We start from the raw sequence: 14,355 nt of genomic DNA on the forward strand, positions 1-14,355 counted from the left end.
TAAAATGTTTACAGGTCTACATTTGATTTTATAGTATTTATGTTTTTTATTTTGCTATACGTATGTTTACCAGTCTGTAAAGCGCTCTGTGGTTACCCTGCGAAGGGCGCTATACAAATAAAAATGTATTGATTGATTGATTAATATCTGAAATTCAAGAAGAGAAACAAGGTGCCAAGAGTCTTTGAATTTGAACAGAAATATCTCAATTTAAACAGTAGGGAGACATTTACAAAACATATGTTAATGGGTATTACCAAAAAAACAAGTGTGAAGTGAAATTAGTGTGGAGAAGACATACCTGTGCCAGACTTTTACATCAATGGTGATAAGACAACATACCACAATGTGGGGTTACTCATCAATTAGAGATTATTTAATTAATTCTGGAATCATGCTGGTTCTCTACAACAGGGGGAATACCGTAAACTTATGGTGGTTCGATCAGTTATATTTTCACCATGGTTTGCTTTTACAGCCTCTATAAATGTCTTCTGACTTTTTTTCATTACAGACCCTGGTTTAGTCCTCCTCCTTGTTACTGATTAACTTACATGAAGCACACTACACATGTCCTTTGGACTTCGCTATTGTATCAAAGTGAAAGTGTTTCTGATTTTGGAAGAAATGCGGCTTCATCCAGGTAAGAGTTTTTCATTTTTATTATATTTTCTTCTGCTTACTGAGGTCTTGAGTTTTTAATGTTGTGTTTAATTTAATTTAGTGTTGGTTCTGATTTTAGCAACTAGGGGTAAATCACACTGTGGTCAATAATTCTTTTGATATATGGCTCCCTTGAAACGGTCACCTTGAAAGTGAAATAGAGAGAAAACACAATTAAGAACAGTTCTTGAGATCATCTGCCTAGCCTCCTCCAGTTTAAATTTCTTTAAGTATCAAATTTAAAGCAAAATGTATAGAATTACAAATCTATCACTGCAGTCAATTTACAGTGATGAACAGTTTTGTCTGCTTGTCCCGTGTGAATGGAATCACCAGGTGCAGATAATATTCACTCTATGTCCACTTCATTCTCTTGGGTGCTTCTGGGCCACATGGATTGGCACATCTTTTGAAGTTACATTTCAGTTACATATGGCAAGCCAAATTATCATTTAAAGATGTCTTCAAACATTTCAAGATATCTTCAAATGACTTCCTGTGGGTGACAATTCATTGCCCCCATCATTATACGTTCTCCGCATTTGTACCCATGAGTGCATTCACTTATTGTAGAGCCATAGAACACACATATGTGTATATAGAGTATTATTATTATTATTATTATTATTATTATTATTATTATTAGTAGTAGTAGTAGTAGTAGTAGTATTTCATAGCAGACGCCCTTATCAGGGCAACTTATATACATAATATAATATAGTAGGCTATATATATATACAGTGAGGGAAAAAAGTATTTGATCCCCTGCTGATTGTGTATGTTTGCCCACTGACAAAGAAATGATCAGTCTATAATTTAATGGTAGGTGTATTTTTACAGTGAGAGACAGAATAACAACAAAAAAATCCAGAAAAACGCATTTCAAATTGATTTGCATGTTAATGAGGGAAATAAGTATTTGACCCCTTTGACTTAGTACTTGGTGGCAAAACCCTTGTTGGCAATCACAGAGGTCAGACGTTTCTTGTAGTTGGCCACCAGGTTTGCACACATCTCAGGAGGGATTTTGTCCCACTCCTCATTGCAGATTCTCTCCAAGTCATTAAGGTTTCGAGGCTGACGTTCGGCAACTCGAACCTTCAGCTCCCTCCACAGATTTTCTATGGGATTAAGGTCTGGAGACTGGTTAGGCCACTCCAGGACCTTAATGTGCTTCTTCTTGAGCCACTCCTTTGTTGCCTTGGCTGTGTGTTTTGGGTCATTGTCATGCTGGACTACCCATCCACAACCCATTTTCAATGCCCTGGCTGAGGGAAGGAGGTTGTCACCTAAGATTTGACGGTACATGGCCCCATCCATCGTCCCTTTGATGCGGTGCAGTTGTCCTGTCCCCTTAGCAGAAAAACACCCCCGAAGCATAATGTTTTCACCTCCATGTTTGATGGTGGGGATGGTGTTCTTGGGGTCATTCCTCCTCCTCCAAACACGGCGAGTTGAGTTGATGCCAAAGAACTTGATTTTGGTCTCATCTGACCACAACACTTTCACCCAGTTCTCCTCTGAATCATTCAGATGTTCATTGGCAAACTTCAGACGGGCCTGTACATGTGCTTTCTTGAGCCGGGATGACCTTGCGGCGCTGCAGGATTTCAGTCCTTCACGGCGTAGTGTGTTACCAATTGCTTTCTTGGTGACTATGGTCTCAGCTGCCTTGAGGTCATTAACAAGATCCTCCCGTGTAGTTCTGGGCTGATTCCTCACCGTTCTCATGATCATTGAAACGAGGTGAGATCTTGCATGGAGCCCCAGACCGAGGGAGACTGACAGTTATTTTGTGTTTCTTCCATTTGCGAATAATTGCACCAACTGTTGTCACCTTCTCACCAAGCTGCTTGGCGATGGTCTTGTAGCCCATTCCAGCCTTGTGTAGGTCTACAATCTTGTCCCTGATATCCTTGGACAGCTCTTTGGTCTTGGCCATGGTGGAGAGTTTGGAATCTGATTGATTGATTGCTTCTGTGGACAGGTGTCTTTTATACAGGTAATGATCTGAGATTAGGAGCACTCCCTTTAAGTGATACTTATTTCCCTCATTAACATGCAAATCAATTTATAACTTTTTTGAAATGCGTTTTTCTGGATTTTTTTGTTGTTATTCTGTCTCTCACTGTTAAAATACACCTACCATTAAAATTATAGACTGATCATTTCTTTGTCAGTGGGCAAATGTACAAAATCAGCAGGGGATCAAATACTTTTTCCCTTCACTGTATACCGATCAGCCATAACATTATGACCACCTGCCTAATATTGTGTAGGTCCCCCTTTTGCCACCAAAACAGCCCTGACCCATCGCGGCATGGACTCCACTAGACCTCTGAAGGTGTGCTGTGATATCTGACACCAAGGCATTAGCAGCAGATCCTTTAAGTCCTGTAAGTTGCAAGGTGGGGCCTCCATGGATTGGACTTGTTTGACCAGCACATCCCACAGATACTCGACTGGATTGAGATATCTTGAACTCATGATTCATCAGACCAGGCCACCTTCTTCCATTGCTCCGTGGTCCAGTTCTGATGCTCACGTGCCCATTGTAGGTCAGCATGGGCACCCTGACTGGTCTGCGGCTACGCAGCCCCATACGCAACAAACTGCGCTGCACTGTGTGTTCTGACACCTTTCTATCAGAACCAGCATTAACTTTTTCAGTAATTTGAGCTATAGCAGCTGGTCTGTTGGATCAGACCACATGGGCCAGCCTTCACTCCCCACGTGCATCAGTGAGCCTTGGCCACCCATGACCCTGTCGCCGGTTCACCAGTCGATCAGATCCTTATGCTTGCCCATTGTTCCTGCTTATAACACTAATATATATCAACTTTAAGGACAAAATGTTCTCTTGCTGCCTAATATATCCCACCCACTGACAGGTGCCATGATAATGAGATTATCAGTGTTATTCACGTCACCTGTCAGTGGTCATAATGTTATGGCTGATTGGTATATATATATATATATATATATATATATATATTCATACACACACACACAACTATTTTGAATTATTTATTATAATGTATGTTTTTAATTGATACATTCATTTGAGACAATAACCCCAATAATTACATTTTATACAATTAGTCACGATAACTGCCAAAGACGTCTGCAGGCTACTTAAAATAGGTTCCGTGTAGACATTTTGTATCAGTATTTATATATATATATATATATATATATATATATATATATATATATATAGCCTACTATATTATGTTGTGTAAGTCGCCCTGGATAAGGGTGTCTACTAAGAAATACTACTACTAATAATAATAATACTCTGCATACACATATGTGTGTTCTATGGCTCTACAATAAGTGAATGCACTCATTGGTAGAAATGCTCAAGTGGAGAATATATAATGATGGGGACGATGAATTGTCACCCACAGGGCCGGCCTAATAACTGTGAACGGGGTCTAATACGTCTCATGAACTACATATAGGTGCAATTATACTTCTTCCCATTACTTTACCCTGAGCACATACAATATATAATTGATGAGTGTGATATGATTACCCTGTCATTGCAAACAATCCAGTTTAGAAAGATTCAAAAATGGTTTCCATTTTATCAGTTCCAGCTCTGAAATCTTTTGTTTTTTGTTTTTTATCTGTAAGTTAAAATACAGGTATATATGTTTAGAAAAACAGAATGGGAAAGCGTTGTGTAGCTGTTTTGTTGTTTTATTCTACTGGTAAATTAAAAAAAAAAAAGTTTATCAGTGAAATTATGCAATTTAAAAAGTATGACTCACCCAATTTCTTGTAAAGAGACAACCTCAAAGTTCAGAATGGCTTAAAAAAACTGATACATTAATTAATTAATTAATTAATTAATTCATTCATTCATTCATTCATTCATTCATTCATTCTTTAATCATTCATTTTTCAATAATACCAGGCTGATCATGTGTACTATTTAGTAGTAATTTAAATTACAACTACATTTTAGTGTAAATCCCATCAGCCAGCTTGTTTTCAATTTACAAATAACTAAAATAATCTTAGCACTTTCATTTTGAGCTTAAAGGGTGGAATCTAGAATGTCTTGCTTGTAAGATACAAAAAACTTCAGGAATAAGAAGGGAGGACCTTCTCAAACACAGTGACAGAGCTCATCTGTGTGTTCTCTGACAGGTTTCACAATGGAGAGCTTCACAAGAGAGCTGGCTCTGCTGATTGTCTTCATGTTCTGTTCCTCGGGAGGGCAGAAACCTGGTAAAATATTTTACAATATGTTTTTCCTGGTGTACACTAGGGCTAGCACCAAAACGTCGACTAGTATTTGTGTTTTAATTGAAAAAATAAAAAAATAAAACGAAAATAAACCATTTCCATGTGAACGGTCTGGCTGCGCCACTCCCCTTATTCTCATCCCGCAGACCCCTGCCGAGGTCCTGCCTGCTGCATACTGTAACTGCACACTGGGGCATTGATATTGGATAAATGTTTTAATATTACAATGCCAGCAATGTAATATTGTGTTGCTCGTGAAAGGCTTTTATTTAAAAAATAACTTATGCTGGTCATTTATGTATTTTGTTATTTTCCATGGCGAGGTAAGCTATTGAATATACATATTAGTTGTTTTCTGTAAAACATGAGTATTGTTTGAACTAATGATTAGTTATTTTCTATTTTTAAAGTAAATCAATAACGTGAATATGAATAAATAATTATCATCATGCCCAGCGATGCACTGGTGTCCCATCCTGGGTGTATTAGTGCCTTGTGCCTTGACCCTCGCCAGGATTAGCCGTTTCAAAAATTGATGGATGGATGGATGCCTTATCATCGGCCTATAGGCTAAATATTTCTAAAAACTACAAGACAGTTTAAGAGCAATGCATTTGTTTTCTTTTTACGTGTTGTATTGGTTGCTTTTCAGTATGTCCATGCAGCACTTCAACTGGTTGTTTATATGAAGCAGAAATGAATTTGTTATAAAAGTGCATGACTCAGTTTTCTCCGGTTTAATGAACAAAATGGAAGTTATCATTTTTTGGTAAATTTTATCCAGCATTATTAATCCCAATGCATCAAACAAATACAAAATAAAACGGTGAAATTGTGCATTTTATTTTTTATATATTGTTGTGCTACTGTTGTGTAATGTTGTGCTTCATAATGTTAGTAGTCGTTCTACCCCAAGTGTACACCATCTGGATGTGCTTTACACTAAAGTATTTGGGGCACTGTGGAAGCCCAGTTAAAGAGTAATGTAGTAGAAAGTGCAATCAAAATTACATGATCCTAACACAACATAGACCCAGTCTGAAAATCCTGCAAAGCTCACAAATTTAAGGCATGTCTTTATGTCTCAAAAATGACACAGTGACGGTTACAATTCCCTTACTTGAAAACTCACACACCTCTCCTTTGATCCCAATGCAGAGAGGTTTCAAGTTGTGGTTCCACAGATCCCTTTGGTTGCCAGTTTGGGCTCTAATGTTGTCCTGCCTTGTTACCTCACACCTGAAATGAGTGCTAGAACCATGGAAATCAGATGGTTCAGGGACACATTCAGTAACTTCATCTATCAGTATGCTGATGGGATGGGGACAGAAGGATCAGGCTACATAAACAGAGTGACACTGTTCTACCAGGAGCTGGAGAAAGGCAACACCTCCCTGCTGCTCAAAAATGTCAAGATCTCAGACCAAGGCACATACAAGTGTCATGTCAGCTCTCATGATTGGTTTGAGGAGCCACAGCTCAAGTTGCTGGTAATACGTAAGTACAAGCTTTTGATTGTATTTCTCATAGTTCAGTGCTGTATAGAAAGGTGGAGATTTCAAAAATCTAAATATTGCAACTTACATAAGGATTTAAAAGACACTCAGAGAAGTCAAATCAAAAGCATAATATAAAGGAAATGTAGCTGAATATTGTTTTTCAGCTGGGGCATAAAAGTCTCCATAATTTGAATTCCAATTCACGGAGAATGTCTAGAATTAGTAGGTATTTAATAAACTTGAAATCAACAGGTTTTATATATATATAACTTTTGCTTTTACCAGTAGTGATAATGGCACTTAATGTCAAAGTGACAGCTGGAAGCCCCACCCCTACCCTTTACCCTTTGACGCTCTCCAGTCAGCAATCTTGTAAGGATACAGGTTTTACCCTTTGACCCTCTCCTGTCAGCCATCTTGTAAGGATGACTGCCATCTTGTTAGGATGACAGGTATTTTGGAAAGGGCACAGGTCATCCTGGGCACCCAGATGGTGTGTGTGTGTGTGTGTGTGTGTGTGTGTGTGATGTTTAAGTTTAAACTTATTATTATTTGTGTTAGGTTATGTTTCATGATTCGGTTCGGTAGGATACGTTGTTATCAAAATAAAATAAATTAAAATAGAAAGAGAACAACAACATAAACTTTTAATAAAAATAGTATTTTAAACTGTGTTTAGTGATGTGAGTGTGATGATTTTAGGTTATATATTTTATGATTAGGTTTGGGATGGTACAGTGTTAGGAAAATAAAAGAAAAAGAAACGTATAGACATTCAAAAAATGAGACTCAATGTCAGTCTTTTATTGTGACAGCTCTAAAAATTACAACAAGGTATCAGGTCAGACGTAGACGGTGAGATTAGATACTGACACGGGTGACCAATGATCTCCCCTCCCCAACACCTACAGCAGACAGGAAGAAACAACTGAACTGCACCGCTCTAGCAACTCCCTCTACTTGTTTATTGGCAAGGGTAGATATACTAGCAAACACACTTAAACACATATACCTATACATCTTTGTTATATTTATCAAGAGACACTAAAGACATATACACCACTTTTCTTAGGGAAAAACTGTGAAATGTATAGAATTATAAATGTATATTTTGACCAGCCCTGTACTTTTTATTGTTGTTACATTAGTGACTGCTCAAAAGTAGACTTAACATATATCATATTTAAGAATGTATTGCTTTTAATCTCATTACATATATATATGTGTATATATACTAGCAAACATGCCACACAGAAACACACACACACACACACACACACACACATGTATTTGTCATATTGATCAATAGAGAATAAAGACAATTTCACCACTTTTCTTAGAGAGACACAGTGAAGCACCATTTGTGAATACTCAAAAGTATATAAAAATATATGATATACTGCTGAATAATATATATATAATGAACACATTATATACAATTATATATATATATATAATGTGTTCATTAGTTCATGCTCAAATGTATAGAATTAATAAATACAAGCACACACACACACACATAAATGATGGTGACTTTATTGTGACAAACAAGCATTTTACAACATGGAGCATAGTCAGAAGTAGAAAAAGACACCAAAAAATGATGTACAGATACTTGTAATCATTAATTTCTGTTTCACAACACCAACATTGGACAGAAAGAAACACTGACCTGTACTGAGAAATGTCATTCCATAACATTTCCAACATAGTCCATATATATTCAATATGTATTCTCAAGTCTTTCACTGTTTGCTTGAATGTTCTTCTTTCAAAGTTATACCCAATTCTTGCAACAAAGAAACACTTTCAAACATGCATATTACAACATGGGACACAGTGGAGCAGAAAAAGACTCCAATAGTATGTAAAGATACTTGTAATCATTAATTTCTGGTTCACATCACCAACATTGGACAGAGAAAAACACTGACCTGTACTGAGTTATGTCATTCCTTAACATTTCAGACATATTCTGTATAGTCTAAATCTTTCACTGTTTGCTTCTTTTTCAAAGTTATACCCGATTCTTGCAACAAAGGTCATCACCTATCTATTGTAAATAAAGTGAGAAACAATACAATTTTGTGAATAGATTAATAGATTAATAATACCCCTATGCTACTGTTAAACCTTTTAAGTTTACATCATAGTGTTGGACTATGTTGAGGGTGAGCCTGTTTCTGTGTCTGTAAAATAAACCATTTTACAAAACTTAAGAGTTCCTCATGATTTTTCAGGGTTTCAGGGTTTAGTAAAGTGCAGTCTTGGGTCATATAAATACAACGTTGTGCCTATTTCTGTCTACTGTTGCTGTTTCCTGAAGAATGATTGCATTTGTCACTATGTAGTTTGCAGATGACTACTAGATCTAAACAAAAAGTCATATCAATCATTTTATGAAATTAAAAACTTGCAGTAAAATAACATTTGTGGTTATCATATCCTTGCAATGTGGTCCCTATTTCTGTGTTTTGTATGTGTTACCTGCTTGCAGTTGTCACCATGTATTTGTGGGTTTTAAAAATAAGGTATTTCCAAAGGAATAGCAACTTCATAGTGTTTCTCACTTTATTTACAATAGATAGGTGATGACCTTTGTTGCAAGAATCGGTTATAACTTTGAAAAAGAAGCAAACAGTGAAAGACTTAGACTATACAGAATATGTCTGAAATGAATGACATAACTCAGTACAGGTCAGTGTTTTTCTCTGTCCAATGTTGGTGATGTGAACCAGAAATTAATGATTACAAGTATCTTTACATACTATTGAAGTCTTTTTTTGCTCCACTGTGTCCCATGTTGTAATATGCATGTTTGAAAGTGTTTCTCACTTTATTTATAATAGACACTTCCTGTACTTTGTTGCAAGAATTGGGTATAACTTTGAAAGAAGAACATTCAAGCAAACAGTGAAAGACTTGAGAATACATATTGAATATATATGGACTATGTTGGAAATGTTATGGAATGACATTTCTCAGTACAGGTCAGTGTTTTCTGTACAAGTATCTGTACATCATTTTTTGGTGTCTTTTTCTACTTCTGACTATGCTCCATGTTGTAAAATGCTTGTTTGTCACAATAAAGTCACCATCATTTATGTGTGTGTGTGTGTGCTTGTATTTATTAATTCTATACATTTGAGCATGAACTAATGAACACATTATATATATATATATATATATATATATATATATATATATATAATTGTATATAATGTGTTCATTATATATATTATTCAGCAGTATATCATATATTTTTATATACTTTTGAGTATTCACAAATGGTGCTTCACTGTGTCTCTCTAAGAAAAGTGGTGAAATTGTCTTTATTCTCTATTGATCAATATGACAAATACATGTGTGTGTGTGTGTGTGTGTGTGTGTGTGTTTCTGTGTGGCATGTTTGCTAGTATATATACACATATATATATGTAATGAGATGAAAAGCAATACATTCTTAAATATGATATATGTTAAGTCTACTTTTGAACAGTCACTAATGTAACAACAATAAAAAGTACAGGGCTGGTCAAAATATACATTTATAATTCTATACATTTCACAGTTTTTCCCTAAGAAAAGTGGTGTATATGTCTTTAGTGTCTCTTGATAAATATAACAAAGATGTATAGGTATATGTGTTTAAGTGTGTTTGCTAGTATATCTACCCTTGCCAATAAACAAGTAGATGGAGTTGCTAGAGCGGTGCAGTTCAGTTGTTTCTTCCTGTCTGCTGTAGGTGTTGGGGAGGGGAGATCATTGGTCACCCGTGTCAGTATCTAATCTCACCGTCTACGTCTGACCTGATACCTTGTTGTAATTTTTAGAGCTGTCACAATAAAAGACTGACATTGAGTCTCATTTTTTGAATGTCTATACCTTTCTTTTTCTTTTATTTTCCTAACACTGTACCATCCCAAACCTAATCATAAAATATATAACCTAAAATCATCACACTCACATCACTAAACACAGTTTAAAATACTATTTTTATTAAAAGTTTATGTTGTTGTTCTCTTTCTATTTTAATTTATTTTATTTTGCTAACAACGTATCCTACCAAACCGAATCATGAAACATAACCTAACACAAATAATAATAAGTTTAAACTTAAACATCACACACACACACACACACACACACACACACACACACACACACACACACACACACCATCTGGGTGCCCAGGATGACCTGTGCCCTTTCCAAAATACCTGTCATCCTAACAAGATGGCAGTCATCCTTACAAGATGGCTGACAGGAGAGGGTCAAAGGGTAAAACCTGTATCCTTACAAGATGGCTGACTGGAGAGAGTCAAAGGGTAAAGGGTAGGGGTGGGGCTTCCAGCTGTCACTTTGACATTAAGTGCCATTATCACTACTTTTAACATCTGACATTTTTGTATCCTCAGACCAGGGCACTAAGCCCATGATAGAAGTTTTAAAACATGAGAAAGATTCTGTGAAGCTGAGCTGCAGTTCAGAGGGTTGGTTCCCCGAGCCATGGATGTTCTGGACAGACCAGAGCAGGAAAAACATCACAGCCGACACAAAGCTGTCTCAGAATCAGGACACAAATGGTCTGTACAGCATCTCTAGTCATGTACACGTGACAAGTTCAAGAAACAAGGAGGGGATGCACTGTGTGGTGATACAGGAGAACCAGCAGCTGCAATCTGAGTCTTGGATCAAAATCAATGGTAGGTCATTTCACTTGATGAGTGTAAATCAGATTCCAGATTGGCCTATCAGTTAGTACTCAGAAGGCAGGATATGAGTTTTTTTCAAATTACAAGATGTATACATGATGATATCTGAACATGTTCCTGATGATAACAACATATATATATATATATATATATATATATATATATATATATATATATATATATATATAGAGAGAGAGAGAGAGAGAGACAGAGACAGAGACAGAGACAGAGAGAAAGATGTTTTGGGGTTGTTTGGTTGGGGGGGAGCATTTATTTTTGTAGTATTACAAACATTCTCTCATATTTTTGCAGACCATTTCTTTGAAAGCACCCATCCAGTGAGACTGTACATCTCTGTCATTCTTCTACCCACTGTACTGGCCCTGGTGTGTGTGATCGCAGCTGGTTTATGTATTACAAATGAAAAGCAAGGTATCCTACTGTTTTGTTATATATCGATTGATTGATTTTAATTGTACTGGTCTGATCCTGGGATATTTCATTATTAGTTATGGAGCTCAATTGTGTTTGGAATCTTGGCTTGTTGTCCAAAAGTGACCCCTGTGGCTGGACAGGTGACATGCAGTATGCAATCTTAGGTCTCTGTACAATGCTTTAGCTCTGTTGGTTTGGGATTGTGGTGGAAGAAAGATGTCCAGGGTCATAACACAGAAAAGACAAAGACAGACTAGGTTATATATTTTTTTCCTCTACAGAATATTATAAGAAGCATATTGTCTTGTTTCAAAGGATGTGTGTATGCAACCTGCTGCTAGTACAATTACGGGAGTGAGGAACTGATTGTGATCTATTGATGATAAAAAAAAGATTAAATTATAAATTATAAAAATATACATATCATTTGAAATGCAAAGTTCCATCTTTCTAGAGCACAGATAGGCATTCATTTATTGTATTAATTATGATCTATTGTTCTATCAACTATTTCTCTGTTGTTCTTTCTTACAGTTTGCAAAAATAAATTAAAAGCATATGGTTAGTGTATTTTTCTCCTTACCAATGTAAAAACCTTAAAGAATATCCATACATATGAATAGTGTGTCAGTCACAAGTATACACCCCCTTTGTTTGTTCAGTCATCTGGTATATTTACAGATCTCTGACTGAAACAGTTTTAACTCTGAAAGAATATAATTGGAATTTCTTATATGTTTGAAACATATTGTTAAATAGACTTTCCAAGCCCTAGAAGTAAACAAATGACAGTATTTCATATAGTTTCTTAGAGAAATATTGACTAATAAAATACATGTTTAATTTGTGTTTTGCTGTATTTTATGTTTGTATTTTGTGAACTACTTAATAAAATATATATTTGAGACCAGGGAGTTATATAGTTTACATTTCATACGCATAATGTATTTGTAATATGTACAGGTACAGATTATATTCATATTGTACATTTGTTTATTTTTCTTTTACAGATAGTTTGGAAAATAAATTTGAGAAAGTCCACAAAGGTACATTATATTATTGTAATTATAATTAATTATATTATTAACTTAATAATGCTATAATAACCTCAAAATAGAAGTTAGAAATAAATTAAAAAATGTGAAAATGTATTCTTTTTTTCCCCTTGCCTTTGTAGATAATGAAGATCACAAACATCTGTTAGGTATGTATGTAATCTGCATGAAGAAAAGCTGCTGTCAGCATTTTAATATGTATTGTACTCACAGTCCCATAAGAGAGAATTCCCATAGTGAGTATCAGATCACCTGCTACCCAAGATCACCATGCTGTAAATGTGTTTATATTTACTTTTAAACATGTAGTGAGCTTTAGTCAAACAGCAAGCCATACAACTATTTTTTTTTTTTTTTTACCACTAAAGATGTAATTTGTAGAAAATAGCAACCCATGACCCACATTAACAGACCTACTGAGGTCTTATATAACCTAACCTTAATAAGATTCAGGTAACAAAAATGTCCACTATAATTACACTATGGGAGGAATAGAACTAGATGAAGTAACGCATGAGAAAGACCTAGGAGTCTATGTGGACTCCTCACTTTCTTCATCCAAACAGTGTGGTGAAGCAATAAAAAAGGCAAACAGGATGTTAGGGTATATTGTCAAAAGTGTAGAATTACAAACAAGGGCAGTGATGTTCAGACTGTACAATGCGCTAGTTAGACCTCATCTGGATACTGTGTGCAGTTCTGGGCTCCACACTTCAAGAAAGATATCGCTGCTCTAGAGGCAGTTCAGAGGAGAGCAACCAGACTTATAACAGGATTGAAGGGAATGTCGTACTGAGATACTGAGGGAACTGAACCTTTTCACCCTGGAACAGAGGAGACTTCGTGGGGACTTGATCCAAGTCTTCAAAATCATGAAAGGCATCGACCACATCAAACCAGGGGAGCTTTTCCAGATCAGCAGGGACACAGGCACCCGGGGACACAAATGGAAATTGGGCTTCAAGGCATTCAAGACAGAAAACAGGAGACACTTCTTTACACAGAGATTTGTCATAATCTGGAACAAACTCCCCAGCGATGTGGTTGAAGCTGAAAGTTTGGGAAAATTTAAAAATAGACTGGATAGGATCCTTGGATCACTCAGTTATTAATGGACACCAAACAACCACGATGGGTGGAATGGCCTCCTCTCATTTTTAAACTTTCTAATGTTCTTATGTTCGAACCTCCTCCTTGATAAACCATCCATTAAAACAAATATACAGGTCCTAAATATACATGTTGCCTATGCACACAATACATATAATACTAATTACTTAAAAATACATAAATAACCAACCTTACATACACAGTTACCATAAACACACCATAAAAGGTAATCAAGGTACTTATAGGTTTTCCACTAATGGATCTTTATAAATCACTATTCTTAGTAATTAATAAACACTGAATTACAATGTACCTAAGTTGTATATGTATGCTGCACTGTTCTGAATCTTTTTGTTTTTATTTCCATGCAGATGCTGTAAAATGCATCCCACAGTCAGGTAGTTATTCATCTTTTAATTTCTTATTTTACTCAAGCTCTTTTAAGCTTTAACCAAGGCATATTATCATTAATATACAAACATTAGAGTTGTGTTTTTAAACTACTACTAAAATCAAGCACAAAAATGTTTCTGGAAAAACAATTGTAGTAATGTTTTCTAGGGAGGCAATACAACTGTTCAGGATCTGTATCATCCTGGAATATTTAATAAATACCAAAAA

At 35.8% G+C, this 14,355-nt stretch overlaps 1 protein-coding gene across 3 annotated transcripts in view; it reads left to right on the forward strand.

Moving 5' to 3' along the window:
• The first annotated feature begins 584 nt into the window (after positions 1-584).
• LOC136768722 (butyrophilin subfamily 2 member A2-like) overlaps positions 585-14,355 on the forward strand; it is a 34,520-nt gene continuing 20,749 nt past the window's right edge. For all 3 annotated transcript variants that reach the window (XM_066723061.1, XM_066723059.1, XM_066723060.1), the window contains exons 1-9: positions 585-643; positions 4,822-4,902; positions 6,079-6,417; positions 10,838-11,125; positions 11,447-11,566; positions 12,104-12,130; positions 12,580-12,615; positions 12,747-12,773; positions 14,106-14,132. In XM_066723061.1, the coding sequence (XP_066579158.1) occupies positions 628-643; positions 4,822-4,902; positions 6,079-6,417; positions 10,838-11,125; positions 11,447-11,566; positions 12,104-12,130; positions 12,580-12,615; positions 12,747-12,773; positions 14,106-14,132 (961 nt within the window). In that variant the 5' untranslated portion in view covers positions 585-627. The remainder of the gene's footprint in view (positions 644-4,821; positions 4,903-6,078; positions 6,418-10,837; positions 11,126-11,446; positions 11,567-12,103; positions 12,131-12,579; positions 12,616-12,746; positions 12,774-14,105; positions 14,133-14,355) is intronic.

The sequence above is a fragment of the Amia ocellicauda genome, chromosome 14 (assembly GCF_036373705.1).
Source record: "Amia ocellicauda isolate fAmiCal2 chromosome 14, fAmiCal2.hap1, whole genome shotgun sequence".
NCBI classification, from domain to species: Eukaryota; Metazoa; Chordata; class Actinopteri; order Amiiformes; family Amiidae; genus Amia; species Amia ocellicauda.